Genomic DNA, 18,311 nt, shown 5'->3' with positions numbered 1-18,311 from the left:
AAACAAGACTGGGAGCTGACTGTGGCTCAGATCATGAACTCTTTACTGTCAAATTCAGACTTAAATTGAAGAAAGTAGGGAAAAACACTAGACCATTTAGGTATGACCTAAATCAAATCCCTTATGATTATACAGTGGAAGTGAGAAATAGATTTAAGGGACTAGATCTGATAGATAGAGTGCCTGATGAACTATGGACTGAGGTTTGTGACACTGTACAAGAGACAGGAATCAAGACCATCCCCATGGAAAAGAAATGCAAAAAAGCAAAATGGCTGTCTGGGGAGGCCTTACAAATAGCTGAGAAAAGAAGAGAAGCGAAAAGCAAAGGAGAAAAGGAAAGATATAAGCATCTGAATGCAGAGTTCCAAAGAATAGCAAGAAGAGATAAGAAAGCCTTCCTCAGCGATCAATGCAAAGAAATAGAGGAAAACAACAGAATGAGAAAGACTAGAGTTCTCTTCAAGAAAATTAGAGATACCAAGCAAACATTTCATGCAAAGATGGGCTCGATAAAGGACAGAAATGGACCTAACAGAAGCAGAAGATATTAAGAAGAGGTGGCAAGAATACACAGAAGAACTGTGTATTCACGATGTGTGATTATCTGGGTCTAGTGTGATCACTCACCTAGAGCCAGACATCCTAGAATGTGAAGTCAAGTGGGGCTTAGAAAGCATCACTGAGAACAAAGCTAGTGGAGGTGATGGAATTCCAGTGGATCTATTTCAAATCCTAAAAGATGATGTTGTGAAAGTGCTGCACTCAATATGCCAGCAAATTTGGAAAACTCAGCAATGGCCACAGGACTAGAAAAGGTCCATTTTCATTCCAATCCCAAAGAAAGGCAATGCCAAAAAATGCTCAAACTCAGCAGTGGCCACAGGACTGGAAAAGGTCAGTTTTCATTCCAATCCCAAAGAAAGGCAATGCCAAAAAATGCTCAAACTACTGCACAATTGCACTCATCTCACACGCTAGTAAAGTAATGCTCAAAATTCTCCAAGCCAGGCTTCAGCAATACATGAACTGCGAACTTACAGATGTTCAAGCTGGTTTTAGGAAAGGCAGAGGAACCAGAGATCAAATGCCAACATCGGCTGGATCATCAAAAAAGCAAGAGAGTTCCAGCAAAACATCTATTTCTGCTTTACTGACTATGCCAAAGCCTTTGACTGTGTGGATCACAAGAAACTGTGGAAAATTCTGAAAGAGATGGGAACACCAGACCACCTGATCTGCCTCTTGAGAAACCTATATGCAGGTCAGGGAGCAACAGTTAGAACTGGACATGGAACAACAGACTGGTTCCAAATAGGAAAAGGAGTACATCAAGGCTGTATATTGTCACCCTGCTTATTTAATTTCTATGCAGAGTACATCATAAGAAACGCTGGGCTGGAAGAAGCACACGCTGGAATCAAGATTGCTGGGAGAAATATCAATAACCTCAGATATGCAGATGACACCACCCTTATGGCAGAAAGTGAAGAGGAACTCAAAAGCCTCTTGATGAAAGTGAAAGAGGAGAGTGAAAAAGTTGGCTTAAAGCTCAACATTCAGAAAACGAAGATCATGGCATCTGGTCCCATCACTTCATGGGAAATAGATGGGGAAACAGTGGAAACAGTGTCAGAATTTATTTTGGGGGGCTCCAAAATCACAGCAGATGGTGATTGCAGCCATGAAATTAAAAGACGCTTACTCCTTGGAAGGAAAGTTATGACCAACCTAGATAGCATATTCAAAAGCAGAGACATTACTTTGCCAACAAAGGTCCATCTAGTCAAGGGTATGGTTTTTCCAGTGGTCATATATGGATGTGACAGTTGGACTGTGAAGAAAGCTGAGGGCCAAAGAATTGATGCTTTTGAACTGTAGTGTTGGAGAAGACTCTTGAGAGTCCTGTGGACTGCAAGGAGATCCAACCAGTCCATTCTAAAGAAGATCAGTCCTGGGTGTTCTTTGGAAGGAATGATGCTAAAGCTGAAACTCCAGTACTTTGGCCACCTCATCCAAAGAGCTGACTCATTGGAAAAGACTCTGATGCTGGGAGGGATTGGGGGCAGGAGGAAAAGGGGATGACAGAGGACGAGATGGCTGGATGGCATCATGGACTCGATGGATGTGAGTTTGAGTGAACTCCAGGAGTTGGTGATGGACAGGGAGGCCTGGCGTGCTGCAATTCATGGGATTGCAAAGAGTCAGACACGACTGAGTGAGTTACTGAACTGAACTGAACTGAACTGGGGTGGGGGTGTGCTACTGCCTCTAGGGGGTGGAGGCCAGCAATGCAGTTCAACATCCTCCAGGGTAGTGCCTGGGACAGACCCACAGCAAAGAACAGTCTGGCCCCAAATGCTGACAGTGCTGAGTGGAGAAACCCTGATTAGAAGTGATATTCCTCATGGAAGATGATGGTATTTGATACATTTGTGACCTTGAGATAGTCCAACCTTCACAACACTTATGTTCCAATATAGTTTACACACTTAAAAAGCAAAGGAAATGTAGTGGACATGAGAAAGCTAAAAGTAAACAGAATAAGGATTTATTTACAAAGGTACATACACAGCAAGAGAGAATGAGAATATGGCAGTAGCTTCAGGATTTCTAATAGCAAGTTTATAATAAGGGCTGAAACCAGACCATGTGGGAATGCAGCAAAATGTAGTCCTGTAATGAGGGACATTCCTTATAATAAGAGAAGCTGCATGATCAGCTGCTCGCTGATTCAGGTCCCCAAGGCATAATCCACATCATAAATAATAACACTGAATATGATGCTTGTCACTGGAGTCAGCGCATGAATGACATACTGAAATAACAGGTATGGTCCTTTACCCAAGAAAAATGAGCCAATTGAGTCCTAGAAGGCTCCCATTTGATCTGCTGAGACAGGATAGGCGTATCTCAGGAATGTCAGCAGAAGAATAAAACACATACCCAGGCAGAAATCCTGCAATGACCCATTAGTGTCAGAAGGACCCAGAAGTCAGCCAGAGCAGGGGTGTCACACAGCATCTGTGTCCTGGGGTCCCTGCTCCCCACCCTGCAGGACTGCCAACAGGCCAGGGGAGCACTTGGGGTGAGACCCACACACAAACATGCCTCCACGGGCCCACTTCTGTTTGCTTTCTACAGTGGGGATCAGAGAAAGCTTCATTTCAAAATGGATTTATATAAGTTCTGCTGTGGTCCCTCCCCTCTGGACACAGCTAGAGAGAGTCGAGGTCAAGTGAACATAAGTGATGAGCCACAAAGACCAGCCAGGGGGATGCCAACTGCCCAGCTCGCACTCCAGCCTTGTGCACACAAGACGCAGCCCCCAGTGTACAAACATTAAAAGAGGGCTTGTTTATAAGGGAACCCTCCTCGACTGCTGGTGGGAATGAAAGTTGACGGAGCCACTGTGGAAAACAGTACAGAGGTGCCTCAGAAAGCTAAAAATAGAATTATTATATGATCCAGCACTTCCACTCCTGGGCAAACATATGGAAAAAGCTATAATTCAAAAAGATACATGTATCCCTATGTTCGTAGCAGCACTAGTCACAATAGCCCGGACATAGAAACAACCTAAATGTCCAACCATAGAGGTGTGGATAAAGATGCTGCGGCACATATACACAGAGGAACACTACTCAGCCTTGAAAAAGAATGAAATAACACCATTTGCTACAACATGGATGCGACTAGAGAGTATCATACTAAGTGAAGGAAGACAGAAAGAGTAAGACAAATACCATATGATATCGCTTATATGTAGCATCTAAAATATGACACAAATGAAGTTATCTATGAAAGAGAATCACAAAACATAGAGAAGACTTGTGATTGGTGGGGGATGGGGGAGGGAAGGATTGGGAGTTTAGGGTTAGCAGATGCGAACTGATCCATATAAAATGGATAAACAACAAGGTCCTACTAGAATAGCACAGGGAACTATACTCAATGCTGCTGCTGTTGCTAAGTCACTTCAGTCGTGTCCGACTCTGTGCGACCCCATAGACGGCAGCCCACCAGGCTCCCCCGTCCCTGGGATTCTCCCAGCAAGAACACTGGAGTGGGTTGCCATTTCCTTCTCCAATGCATGAAAGTGAAAAGTGAAAGCGAAGTTGCTCAGCCGTGTCTGACTTCTAGCAACCCCATGGACTGCAGGCTACCAGGCTCCTCTGGCCATGGGATTTTCCAGGCAAGAGTACTGGAGTAGGGTGCCATTGCCTTCTCTGACTATATTCAATATTCTGTGATAAACCATAGTGGAAAAGAATATGCAAAAGAATGTATATATGTGTGTAACCAAGTCACTTTGCTGTATGGCAGTAATTAATACAACACTGTACTTAAACTACATTTCAATAAAAAATAATTTTTTAAAAAAGAGGGCATTTTAAAAAGCACAGAAGTGATCTCGTGGCTCTCTGTGTAAAAATAAGAGAAACAGGCCACCTTGAGAAATGGCTACATAAGCAGGGGCATAATAAGACCCCAGAAAAACCACCACCTTCAGGGAGGTCAAAGTGAAAGTGAAGTCGCTCAGTCGTGTCCAACTCTTAGTGACCCGTGGACTGTAGCCCACCAGGCTTCTCCATCCATGGGATTCTCCGGGCAAGAATACTGGAGTGGACTGCCATTTCCTTCTCCAGCGGATCTTCCCAACCCAGGGATCGAACCCAGGTCTCCAGCATTGCAGGCAGAAGCTTTAACCTCTGAGCCACCAGGGAAGCCCACAAAACTGATTATAATTCAGCAGTCACACTTATATTTTTTCTTTTTTAAATTTTTTTTCTTTATCCTGCCATTATTTTTTAGTCATTATTTTTTTAATTTGTTTTTAATCAAAGGATAACTGCTTTACAATACTGTGTTGGTTTCTGCCACACATCAACATGAATCAGCTATAGGTATACGTATGTCCCCTCTCTCTTGAACCCCTCCTCCCACCTCCCATCCCATCCCACCCCTCTAGGTTGTCACAGAGCACCCGATTTGAGCTCCCTGGGTCCTACAGCAAATTCCCACTGGCTATCTATTTTACATATGGTAATGTGTGTTTCTGATTATGACTCAGCAATCATACTTATTTTTTAAGGGCAAATCTGTGACCTGAAAAAATACTGCTCATGAAACATCGACAAACGTATTTGTCAGCTCTGCTGTTGAAAATACATGAACTTGCTAGAAGCATGTAAAAAGCAATCACACTTATAGGGTCTCTAACATTTACCTCTTCGGAGCTTATGCTGGCTGGGGGTACCTTATAGACCAGACAGTGCGAAGGGTTGGACTGGATGCCACCCTGGAGAGGTAACATCACCTGCCCGGAGCTGGCTTCCAGCGAGGGGTTCCAGACAGCCCAGCGAACCATGTGCATACATGCCAGGCTGGACAAGGAGGTGAGTGAAGCTGCCTGGAATGGAAACAAAGCATATGGGTCATAGGTTGTCACCAAACCCCCATGGGTGGAGAAATCAACAGTGCTTTCCCGGGAAAATCTCGCCACAGGGCAACGCAGCAAGGCAGGGGGTCATCACAAAAAGAAGGCCCACCACAGAGGAGGATGTGGCACCACGTCGGTGGCTCAGAGTGGGCAGGGAAGCCAGCCTCTGATTCTGAGACCCTCCCCACTCCCGCCCCAGTGTAACCAGGACCCTCCTGAAGACCAACACTGCCTTTATGATTCCTCCTCTTCCACAGGATCCTTATGCAGGTTTCCTTTTCTTCCTTTTTAGGAATACAGTTTCTTTACAATGTCTTGTTAGTTTCTGCTGTACAACAAAGTGAATCAGCTACGTGTATACATGTATCCCTTCCCCCTAGAGCCTCCCTCCCCTCGCCCCATCCCACACCTCTAGGTCATCACAGAGCACTGAGCTGAGCTCCCTGTGCTTTACAGCAAGCCCCCACCAGCTGTGTATTTTACACATGGTGGCGTCTATATGTCAGTGCCACTCTCCCGGTTTGCCCCACTCTCCCTCCCCAGCCTGTGTCCACAGGGCCACTCTCTAGTCTGTGTCTCTATTTCTGCTTTGCAAATAGGTTCATCTGAACCCTTTTTCTAAATTCCACATGATGCATTAATATACAATATTTGTTTTTCTTTCTGACTTACTGCACTCTGTATGACAGACTCTAGGTCCACCCACGTCTCTACAAATGACCCAATTTCATTCCTTTTACTGACTGAGTAATATTCCATTGTGTACATGTACCACATCTTCCGCAGGTTTTCAAACGCTCTGCACTTTACCATCCACCCAGATCCATGAATAAAACACCAGGAATGGCACTTTGTGTTAGTAACGAGACACTTCATCAAATAATGAAGAATATACGTGCACACTCCAGTTAGGGTTTCAGCACACATTTTCTCCAGCACTTTCAGCTCCTCACTGTATGTTCTGTGTATGTAGCTTATATGTAACTTATATGTAACTAGGAAATCACCCAGGCCAAATGTTTCCTGCTGTGCCTTCTTTCACTGTCTCTATCACTGGCCAGATGAAAGGGAGGACAATGCTAGGACACCCCTCCCCAGAAGTAGCCTCCACCTTCAGACAAAGCCATTTTCACAAATATGGTTTCAAGGCTTGAGTCAGTGGTATTTTAAAGAAACCACTTTCATCCATTATTCAAAATGAAGCAAGAATAAAGTGGAACTCAGAGTGGGTCCTGGTCAAGTCCTGACATTCCTGCTCAGCTGGGCAATGAGACTCGTGATCTACCCCCTTAAGGCAGCTCCAGAGACACTGGCTCATTCCCTGGCAGGAGACATATCGGTACCCCCAGGAAGGCCATTTCCTGACCAGAAGCCACCAGGCACATGACAACAGCAGGTAAGACAGGAGCCCGGGAACAGCGCTTTCCACCCCAAGAGCCCAGTGGCATCAAACGAAGTCAGACTGACAGCCCAGACTCAGGGCAGCAGCCATACCCGCCTCCACCCGATTCCCAGCCCCCCTGGGGATGCGGGGCAGAAGCCACCTGCAGGCGGCAGGTGTGAAATGGAACATGGTCGTGAGAAGGCTGGGGCCTGGACCTGGGACCTGAGACCCTTGGCTGCAGTGCTTGCACCTGGACACACCTCTCCTCCAGCAACAAAATACAAAGAAACTGTAGGGACTAAAAAACAGCTGCATGCATGTGCAGTTGGGGCAAATTATAGACAAGATACAAAAAGACCAAACACCCAACTGCCATTTGCAAAACGCCAGGAGCAAAAACAGGGTACTACTCACACCCCTTGCACACACCACCACCAAGGGGTGAGCAAACCACCTAGGCCACTCCTCCAGCCTGACCCCTAGACCTGCTCTGACCCTCACCCCAAAAAGGAACCAGCTCACCCAGTCCTTGGGGAACAAGCAAGAGAAGTTGTTGCTTGTTTTCACCCCCCTGCAACCAGCCAGAACCCCAATAAAGCTTTGCCTGGATTTCCTGTCTGGCCTCTGATCAATTTCTATTGATCAGGAAAGGCCAAGAACCCTGATCAGTACCAAACTCAGCATCTTCCTCCACACCCTGGGGCACTAGGAGAGCAAAGGACTGGATGGTTCCTTACCAAAGCCCTCCATCCCTCTTGACCACCAACCACGTGAGCTAACCCAGCAGCCCTCCAACTCAGGCCGTGGTCACAGGGAAGCAGACAGCCTGCAAGGAGGGGGTCTCAGACTCTCAGAAGGAGTGGAAGCCAAGGCTTGTCTGCAGTGGTCCCCAGGAAAGGGGAGGGTCCCCAAGGAAAGGCGATGGGAATCCTTTGACCTGAGTTGTGTCTGGGACCACGGAGCCCAGGAAGGCTCTAGCAGTGTACCCTGGGCTCCCAACGGACCCTGGATGATTGACTGGACACGAGTGAGCCATGTGTCACTGTCACAGCCAGGACTTGAGTGCACTCAGGCTCAAGGCAGATCGCACATACACACACAAGGACTCTGGGTGGAATCCAACACAGAAGAATTGACGGTCAGCTGGGCGAGACCTCAGCAGAGGCTACGTGCACACAATACGGAACAGGAAGTGCTGGGACTTCCCTGGCGGTTCAGAGGTTGGAACTCCACCCTTCCACTGCCAGGGCTGTGGGTTCGATCCCTGGTCGGGGAACTAAGCAGGGGGGCGGAGAGAACAGGAAGTTCAAGTTTCATCTAAGTTGGTCTTTCCAGACTGCTTCAGATGACAGCCCATCCCATCACATCCTTTGTATCCACGTGGGGAACATCCAGAATCAGTGTCTGCTTGTGAATTAACCTCTTTTTCCTGAGGCCCCCTTGTAACTGGACCTCAAACCACCCAGTTCAGCCTCTTCTGATCGTTTACTGGAGCTAAACCCATTTCAGACCACGGGTTAGGATTCCGCCGTGTTCTGCACAGTCACAGAGCTGAGCAGGGGTTTGGGTCAATTCAATGAGCAAAAACCCACATCCTGGAAACACAAGCCAAGAACCAGCCAAGTAAGGATCCTAAGCGTGAGTCTGTGTGCCGCACTCCCAGTGTCAAATATGCGCTTCTGGTGTCTGTCAAATATACAGAGGGCACCCGCCCTTCCCGTCCCTCAGCCGGGGGACAGAACAAAACGGCCCTGAGTAACCACAGTGTTACCAGCCAAAAGCTGTGAAAAAAATCCACTGCTTTTCATAAAATAAATGATAGGGGCTTCCCTCGTGGTCTAGTGGCTAAGATGCCATGCTACCACTGCAGGGGGGCCCAGGTTCGATCCCTGGTCAGGGAACTAGATCCCACCTGCCACAACTAAAGTTCTGCAGGCTGCAAAGAAAATCGATAATCCCATGTACTGCAACTTAGACCTGGCGCAGCCAAATAGATAAATAAAGGAGAAAAAGTTTAAAAGCCAAATTAAGGAATACCATCACAATGATATTAAAAATAAAAATACTAAATGTATTCACAAAACTGGCCAGAAAAAAAAAAACTATAAGGACTCAGTGATACCTATACTACTTTTGTAAATAGCCATCTCCCCTAAATTCATAAGTTTACTACAGGGTCAAAGTTAAAACATGTGCCCCCGGTTTCATGCTATCTGTGCCAGTCCCTTCTGGCTTAATCTCTCAAAAGCAGCAACCGATCCCCAGCTTCCTACTTTCACGCTTTCTGTTGATTTTCTTGTCCTTGGTCTATATGGTGTTTCTCTGTGTGAAGCAGATGTCAGATAAACAAATAGCCACTTCCCACACTTTGTTTCAACATCTCTAACAAGAAGGGAGGGTCAGTGAGTTATGGCTCACTCCTTCATTGGGACAACGGCTAGGTGGCAATCCACTGGCCCTTTATTAGTCTGTACTCTCTCCCGACAGGCCAGGGCGATGCCTGAAAACGAGACCCTCCCTAAGCCCAGGCTCCCAACTCCCACCCTCAGCTCAAGGACAAGGCCAGGTGCAGCCAAGCAGGTGGGCAGAGCAAGAGCAGTATTTCATCCGTCAGTGTGACAAACCTCCTCCTGTCTGTGAATCTAGTGGGTGAGATCAGATCTGTTACTTTAAAGTATCTTATTCTGTCAAAGTGGGTTTGACTTCATCCAAATTGTAAAAAAAAAAAACAAACACACACACACACATTGAATTGCTCCCATTCACATTTTCAGTTACAATAGGAGACAACACACAAAAGGCCAAAGGAATACACTTGGATCACCAGTCAGGTTTGCCATGGAACAGAAGTGCATGCTGACATTCACCAGGCACGGGGCACACAGAACACAGACACTTGACCCCTGGAGATGCTGCAACCCAGGCTCCCCGGAATAGACTGAATGGTGGCCCCCAAAATTCATGTCCACTCCCCAATCCCTGGACTCTGTGACTGTGACCTTATTCAGAGAAAAGGTCCATGCAGAGGTAACTGAGTGCCATGAGATGATGAGACCTAATGATCCAGGGAGGCCCTAAACCCAGTGACAGGTGTTTGTACAAGAGCAGGACAGAGAGAGACCTGAGACAGAAAAACAGAGGGAGACGCACAGATGGAAGGCCATGTGAAGACAGAAGCAGAAGCTGGAGCGATGCAGTCAAAGCCCAGGAATGAAACCTAGGAGAGGCAGGAGGAATGCTCCCTGGAGCCTTTGGAAGGAGCAAGCCCCTCCCGATGTCTCGATTTCAGCCAAATGGAATCAATTCTGGATCCAGGACTGTGAGAGAATAGATGTCTGCTGTTTTAAGCCAAGTCATTCAGGGCAGTCTGTTCAGGCCACCCCAGGAGACTGAGGGAGGGGCTCCCCTTGGCCTCTGTCCCCAGACCAGCTCAGAACTCCCCTCGAGGCAGGTAAACATATCTGGATGTTTCATAAGGTTGACTTTTGTCTAGATCTTCAGTGAGAACTTTTTCCTCCTGGTGGGGCCCCATGTCACCTCCTGAGCCCCCTCCATGCCAACTCTGGGTACTACAGCCCAAAGCCCAGAAACACACTGCAGAGGTGATGGGGCACCCATAGGTGGGGGTTCCCCTGGCCTGAGGCCACCTCCAGAGACAGAATTGGCCCCCCTCAATGGGGGCAGCTACACCAGGGCCCGTGATGAACACAAACAAGAAAAGCAAACTGCAATGTGAGAAGGTGTCCAAACATCCCCAGCAGCAAGCCCATCACAAGATGGGAGGCGGGGGATAAGGGAGCTGAGAGACAGAGAGAGATTTAGGAACCTTGGGACAGATAGAGGAGCCGGGCAGAAGGCAGCCTGGCCCAGGTGGGCACAGGCCCCTTCTGGGGTGTCCACCACATGCCCATGTGACCCTCCGCACAGCTCACAAATGCCAACCCCAGAGGGGTTGCAGCCACCCACAGAGGGTGGGCCCAGGCCTGACCCCGGCAGCACAGACCAAGATGCTTCCATCCGCATGGAGCCAGGCTGGCCCACATGGGCAGCTGGCAGCTCTGGAGTCTCAGGGCTGGGCCACGAGCAACACCTAAGGTTAAGGTGGCTGTTTTCATGTGCTTCTTATAGCACCCTGGGTGCCTGACCACTGAGAACTTCACAAGGTCTGAGACCCTGAAACCCATCCAAGGGGCAGAGTTAGAAAAGAAACGGGCACTTAGGACCAGGGTTTCTGTCCTCCTTCCTGCCAAGGAGCACAAGGCCCCCAGGACCAGCAGGCAAAGAGAAGGCTCACTGACCACATACCATCAGCCCGAAGTCTTTCCTTCCAGAAATGGATTGATTATACGCCAAAACCTTTTCCCAACTAGACACATAGTGAACTCAGCAGCTGCTGCAGAATAATTTCCTCCCCACACATCCAGGCTGGGAAAGGAAACCCAAGGACGTGTAATTAAAGTCGTTTAATCTGCTCATATACGACACAGTATACGCAGAGTCACTTAAAAGCACAGTAATCACTTGGCAGGCAATATTTTCATTTCCTTCTACGGAGTATAGTAATTACTTTTAAACATACACATGTGCAATGAAAAACAATGGGGTATGGTTTTAAGGAAGTTCTACAACCTAGAATTACTCTGTATGCTGGCTAAAGGACTCGTAACACTCCAGTCCTCTTTGGAAAAAAAGCTATCAACAAAGCTTGAAGGAGCAACAAGGAAACCATCATGAGTGGGGCTGGGAGTGGTGATGTAGATAGGTGGGCAACCTCTTGCCCTTCTGAGTCTGCAGCCCAGAGACCAGCATGTGGCTACCCCAGGGCCTTTGCATTTGCTTCTCCAGAGAACCCTTGCCTGGGTCTGCTTCCCTCCCCGTACCTCCCACTGGGTCCTACAGAGCCAGTGACAATGCGGCTCAGGCTTGGCGACCTGGCACCCCTTCCCATGGGCGTGGCCCCTCTACTCCACGGGGCTGTGACCTCAGTGCAGGGAACTCCACAGCCTGGGATGGAGGTGTAGCAGCTACCCCTGGGAATGAAAGCCGGGCCTAGTTTTTCTATGAAGGGCTCCTAGGGGTCTCAGGAGAAGGCCTGCACTGGGGGAAGAATTGAAGCTGCCCACAGCCTAGAGCACACCACCCCTAGAGCACCAAGAAATTCTGAGCACAGTGAGAGGGGAGTGGACAACACAGAAACACGCAGAGCAGGCGTGGGGGACACAGAGGAGAAGGTCGAGGGGAGCAGCCGCAAGGTCAGCCAGCCAGAGGCCGTGCAGAGCAGGCAAGACCTGAAAGAAGAAGTGGGCCACCTGGACTTAATGCCAAAAGACAGCTGTACCAGTGGGGCCGACTGGAAAAGGGACGCAGGGTCACTCTGCTTATTTCTTACAACTGCATGTGAATCCGTAATGACGTCAAAATAAAGTGTAACTTAACAAACAGTGAGGGGAGTTTCCCCCGTGGTCCAGCGGCTAAGACTCCACACTCCCAGCACAAGGAGGCCCAGGTTCCATCCCTGGTCAGGGAACTAGGTCCCACATGTCACAACTAAAGATCCCACATTTGCAACTAGGACTCGGCACAGCCAAATAAACGAATATTTAAAAACATAAAAAACAGTGAGGTATATGACAAAAGGTATAGAAAGTGCTGGTTAAAAAAAAAAAAAAACTGTTTAATGACTATACACAAAAAGAAAACTCTTGGTGTTAAGTTAGAATACGTGAGAGAGAAAATTCCACTTAAAACAGCAGCACAAAAATTAAATATCTGTGAATAAACTTAGTAAGAGCTATTCAAGCTGTTTAAAATCTACACTGTAAACCCATATGGGGGCTTCCCAGGCCACACTAGTGGTAAAGAATCTGCCTGCCAATGCACAAGACACAGGTTTGATCCCCAGGTTGGGAAGGTCCCCTAGAGATGGGAATGGCTACCCACTCCAGTATTCGTGCCTGGGAAATCCTATGGACAGAGGAGCCTGGCAGGCTACAGTCCATAGGGTTGCAAAGAGTAAGACACAACTGGGCACAAACAATCCTATTTTAAAATCACCCCTAAAAGACACAAAAACAGAAGTGGACAAGCAGAAAGACTTCCCTTCTTCCCAGTTACAACATCACAACTTCCACAACACGTCAATTCTCTCTAGTTAATTAATAAATTTAATGCACCCCCAAAAACACCAATAAACTCTCTTTATGGAGCTAGACCTGTTGATACTGAGATTCCTCGGGAAAAGCAAATGCAGGCAGAGCTACAGGAGTCATAAAGGGGAGGGGCTGCAGGTTGCTGCACCACCGAGCGGCCACAGCCGCAGGGCCCCCACCACTACACTATGCTCCCAGCACAGAACAGACAGAGCGGCCCCGGGCAGAACAGTGGTCTAGGAGCAGGGGAGTGTGTGCGTGCTCAGTCCCTCAGTTGTGCCCGACTCTTTGTGACCCCACGGACTACAGCTGCCAGGCTCCTCTGTCCATGAGATTCTCCAGGCAAGAGTAATGGAGTGAGCAGCCATTTCCTCCTCCAAGTGTAAACAGAGATCTCATGTATGACTGAAAGAGGCTAAAATCACTGGGCACAAAGGACTTATAATAAGTAGCATCAACTTACTTGATGCTACAACTGGACGGCCACTGTACAAAGAGGAAATTAGACCTATTCCTCACACCACAAAGGCGACCTAAACATAAAAATGGAAACTGTACCCCTACTAGGAGAAGACATGGATGAATTCTTCTACAGGAGTAAGGAAAGGCTTTTTTACTACGACTCAAAATCCAGATGCAAGAGAAGAAGAGACTGATACATTTAACTACATCAAAACATGTTTTAGCATTTACATGATGTCATGGACTGAATGTCTGTGTTCCCCACAAAATCATACTGATGCTGAAGCTCCAGTACTTTGGCCACCTGATGCAAAGAGCCGACTCATTAGAAAAGACCCTGATGCTGGGAAAGACTGATAGTGATAGTGAAGTCGCTCAGTCGTGTCTGACTCTTTGCGACCCCATGAACTATAGCCTACCAGGTTCCTCCATCCATAGGATTTTCCAGGCAAGAGTACTGGACTGGGTTGCCATTTCTTTCTCCAGGGGATCTTCCCGACCCAGGGATCGAACCCAGGTCTCCCGCATTGTAGGCAGACGCTTTACCATCTGAGCCACCAGGGGAAGACTGAAGGCAAGAGTAAAAGAGGGCAGCAGAGAGTGGGATGGTTGGATGGCATCACCGATTCAATGGACATGAATCTGAGCAAACTCCGGGAGATAAGTGAAGGACAGAACAGCCTGGCGTGCTGCTGCAGTCCAGGGGGTCACAGAGTCGGACACGACTTAGCAACTGAACAACAACACTGCTTTTGTTGACACTTGGAATGTCCCCAGAGCTTTTTAAAATGAAAGAAAAGGGAAAAAGGGATTTGCAGGCTGAATGCACCGGAAAACACACTCCATTATGGACTCTGAGGAGAAGCAGGAGCAAGCCGGCAGTGACCCACCCCCTCCAAGGCCGAGCCCTGACCTTGCAGGAGCCCCCACGGCCACGTCCCCTCTGGGGACACGCCTAGGGGAGGGAACGAGAGCCCAGGCCAGCAGCAGCAGGGCTGTCTTCTCAGCTACATCTAAGTTTGGTCGTGACGGGAATGCCTGAGTCAGCGCTCACCACCGGAATGCTAACCCCGTACTCTCTGCTTCACGCAGCAAGTAATTTGTGCAGAAAATCATTTCAGACGCCAGAACATTTCCTCTCCAGATTACACTGAAGAAAGTACACTTGATGACAGTAAAATGGAATTCAATATTCCATGTTAAGATAAACCTCCACATCAAAAAGAATTGATGAGCTATTACAAGCCACATTCTAAGAGCTCCACGAAGCAACAACGCGTGGCGGACCCACCTGCCAGCCAGTGAGCATTTCAATGAAGAGCTAAAAAATAATAATAATCAAGTGTCAGGTAAGTCGTATCAGTTTCAGCATGTGGACTTTATAATAGCAAGTGGATCATAATTAATATTCTCGAGGAGACACTATCCACATGTAAATGAGTGGCAAGCGACATGGAGACCCCCATGGAGGCACCAGTCCTGCTGCTCCTCCAGGGGTTCCGTCTGCATCGGGCCCCAGCCCATGCCCAAGACAGCAAGGGTACCCTGCACCTCCCCAGGGTGGGGAAGGGCCTGAAACCCCTCCCTCCTGCTGTAGTCCCACCCTAAGCCCATTCTGCCCACCCCATGCAGACAAGCTTATCTGCACAGAGTGGCATTTTGGCTGAAACTTCTGGAAACAAAGAAAGAAAAGCAGAGCTGGAAACAACAGCTTTGTGAGAACAACGGAGATCACTCGTTCGGCTGCACTCAGAACAACTGCCTCTGGGTCAGCTCACCTGATACATGACAGGGAACAGACATCAGAGGAAACCAGGAACTAACATGGCAGCTGTGCCAACACCCCATTCTCCTTCTGAAGGCCCCCCAGAATCACCCTCTGTCCCCTGTTTTTCCATCAGCTGCACAGTGATGCAAGCAGACTGACCACCACAGAAGGCATCTTGTGGCCTTTTTTATTCTTAATTTGCTTGTTAAATGATCTTTTCTCTTTCAGTAGAGCTACCACACATTTCCCTGGTGGCTCAGATAGTAAAGAATCTGCCTGCAATGCAGGAGAGCCGAGTTCAATCTCTGAACTCGGTCAGAGAGACACCCTGGCGAAGGGAACGGCTACCCACTCTAGTATTCTTGCCTGGAGAATCCCATGGACAGAGGAGCCTGGTGGGCTGCAGTCCATGGGGGTCGCAAAAAGTTGGACACAACTGAGCGACTAACACTACTACCACCACCATACGACCCTGCATTCCCACTCCTGGGCATACACCCAGAGAAAAACAGTCCAAAAGGACATATGCACACCAGTGTTCTTTGAGGGACTATTTACAATAGCCAAGACAAGGAAGCAGCATAAACGTCCATTGGCAGAGGAATGGATAAAGAAGATGTGGTACATATATACAATGGAATACTCAGTTCAGTTCAGCTCAGTTCAGTGGCTCAGTCGTGTCCGACTCTTTGCGACCCCATGAATCGCAGCACCCCAGGCCTCCCTGTCCATCACCAACTCCCGGAGTTCACTCAGACTCACGTCCATCGAATCGGTGACGCCATCCAGCCATCTCATCCTCTGTCATCCCCTTTTCCTCCTCCCCCCAATCCCTCCCAGCATCAGAGTCTTTTCCAATGGAATACTACTCATCCATAAAAAGACTGAAATAATACCACTAGTAGCCACACGGATGGACCTAGAGATTGTCATACTAGAGTGAAGTAAGTTAGAGAAGGAAAAGATAAATATCATATGACATCCCTTATATGTGGAATCTAAAAAGAAATGATACAAATGAACTTAATTACAAAACAGAAACAGACTCAGAGGATGAACTTATGGTTGCCAGAGGGGAAGAATGGAGGGAAGAGTTAGGGAGCTTGGGATGGATACGTACACACTGCTATATTTAAAATGGAAAACCAACAAGGACCTACTGTATAGCACAGGGAACTTTGCTCAGTGTTACGTGGCAGGCTGGATGGAGGGGAGTTTGGGGGAGAACGGATACATGTATGTGTATGGTTGAGTCCCTTCAATGTCCAACTGGAGTTATCACAACCTGGTTAATCAACTATACTCCAATGTCAAAGTTTTAAAAGATTTTTTAAATAAATAAATAATGATATTTGCTTTTTCAAACAAAAACCTGAATCTTAAGAATAGCATGGTTCGGATTTTCCAAAAAATCTGTATCAATGATGTAAATGATGTCTCTTTGCAACCTTTTCTCCAACTGAATCCTATAAATTCTTGCTCTTGGTTCTGAGACAGGCACGTACAAAGTCCACTCAAAGAAAATATCCATCTCTTGTGCAGATTCAAGCTTTGCTACACTTCGTACCATTTGAAAAATGCCCTAAAATGGCCTCATTTTTCAAAATAATTATTGATTTAATAATTAGAATTAATGCTATCATGAAGCCTGCTGCCTTCTGAAGTATTCACACCATCTGCCAGCAGAACATACTGTTTCCATACAGAGCTATCACCAGAAAGAAGTGATTTCTAGTCACATTCCATGCTTGTTATCCATACCGTTAATAATAATTACACTGCTGTTAACCAAAAGAACATTAATGGTAACTATGCTTATCCTCCGTGCATGCATCGCTGGGTGGGAACCCAGTGGTTCTTACATTGCTGTCCGCCCCCGAGGGGCTGTTAAACACGTACTCCAGCTGGAAGACAATGGCGAACGCAGGGTGACGGACCATCTCAGGGAGTCGGAGACGGCTTCTCAAGACCAGCGCCTGGTTTCCAGAGCTGGGCCGAGAACATAGAGAAGGGGTGAGTCAGGCAGTGGCTCCCACTGCCCGGCACCCAACACCCCTCATTAGCTCGGGCCCTGGGGCCCCTGGTGTTGCTGCTGCAAGAGTCCTCCTGAGCAGTGTCCCTGTGCTCTTCTGGGCGTTTGGCCACCAAGGTAATGTCCCAAACCAGAGCGTGTTGTAGATGCCGCAATCAATACTTAGCCAAACTGCCAGCACTGGGGATGGGAGGACGGAGAGTCTCCAGGGAAGTGCCCCCTCCAAGGCCGGCTTCTGCCCAGCCTCATGTGTGGCACCCCTGGGAGATGTCTCTGATGGTGATCTGAGGAGCCCAGGACTGAATCTAGTGGCAGAACTTCCTGCCCTCTGGTTCCCTGTCACGTGAGGGTCACAGGAACTTCTGGAGGGAACCATGTGGGGGCTCCACAGCTGGAAGCATCTGTAACACTAACCCCAAAACCATCAAGGCACAAAAACAGGATCTTTCCAACTGCAGGATGCTGAGGTCTGCTGTGATGCTGTGACGGAGTAGGAAGCAGCACCGGGGAAGGACCCAGGTGGGAGAGCGCATCCCTCACGTGGAAGAGTGATGGCCTTTCACTCTGATCCCTGGTTGGGTGCCCACCCCCGACGCTCAACTCCACAGGGGGCTGGACCTGGGGCCTCAGGGGAGATACCTGGCCTTGGAAGAGGAGCCGACCTTCCGGCTGAAGCTGGCAGAGCGTGTCAAGGCCACCTCCAGCTCGGGCACCAGCACGAGGACCTGCGGCCGCTGCACGAAGCCCAACCCATTGTGCACGCCCACGCACAGGCGCCGCTCCAGGATCTCCAGGGTGCCGACGTCCAGCGGGCTGCCCGCCTAGGAAGAGCACAGAGTGAGGCCGGCGCAGAGCAGGGGCGGGAGCTTGCCAGGAAAGCCCCCAGCGGAGAGGCCGCCAGGGAGACAAAACCAGAGGTGTCAGGCCTTCCAGACCAGATGGAGCTTAGTGAAAATATGATAGTGTTAGCTGCTCAGTCGTGTCCAACTCTTCGCAATCCCACGGACTGCAGCCCAACAGGCTCCTCTGTCCATGGGATTTCCCAGGCAAGAATACTGGAGTGGGTTGCCATT

At 48.4% G+C, this 18,311-nt stretch overlaps 1 protein-coding gene across 9 annotated transcripts in view; it reads right to left on the bottom strand.

Annotated features, from left to right (window-relative positions):
• The window catches only part of NPHP4 (nephrocystin 4), a 138,339-nt gene that overhangs the window by 74,185 nt on the left and 45,843 nt on the right, over positions 1-18,311 (bottom strand). For 8 of the 9 annotated variants that reach the window (XM_070768315.1, XM_070768314.1, XM_070768308.1 and 5 more), the window contains 3 exons: positions 17,878-18,059; positions 17,069-17,195; positions 5,231-5,413 (listed from right to left, as the gene is read on the bottom strand). In XM_070768315.1, coding sequence (XP_070624416.1) covers positions 5,231-5,413; positions 17,069-17,195; positions 17,878-18,059 — 492 coding nt within the window. The remainder of the gene's footprint in view (positions 1-5,230; positions 5,414-17,068; positions 17,196-17,877; positions 18,060-18,311) is intronic. The other variant, XM_070768313.1, reaches the window with a different exon arrangement.

The sequence above is a fragment of the Bos indicus genome, chromosome 16, assembly GCF_029378745.1.
Source record: "Bos indicus isolate NIAB-ARS_2022 breed Sahiwal x Tharparkar chromosome 16, NIAB-ARS_B.indTharparkar_mat_pri_1.0, whole genome shotgun sequence".
NCBI lineage: Eukaryota > Metazoa > Chordata > Mammalia > Artiodactyla > Bovidae > Bos > Bos indicus.
The sequence above is the reverse complement of the archived record's forward strand: the minus strand, read 5'-3'. Positions and strand labels throughout refer to the sequence as shown.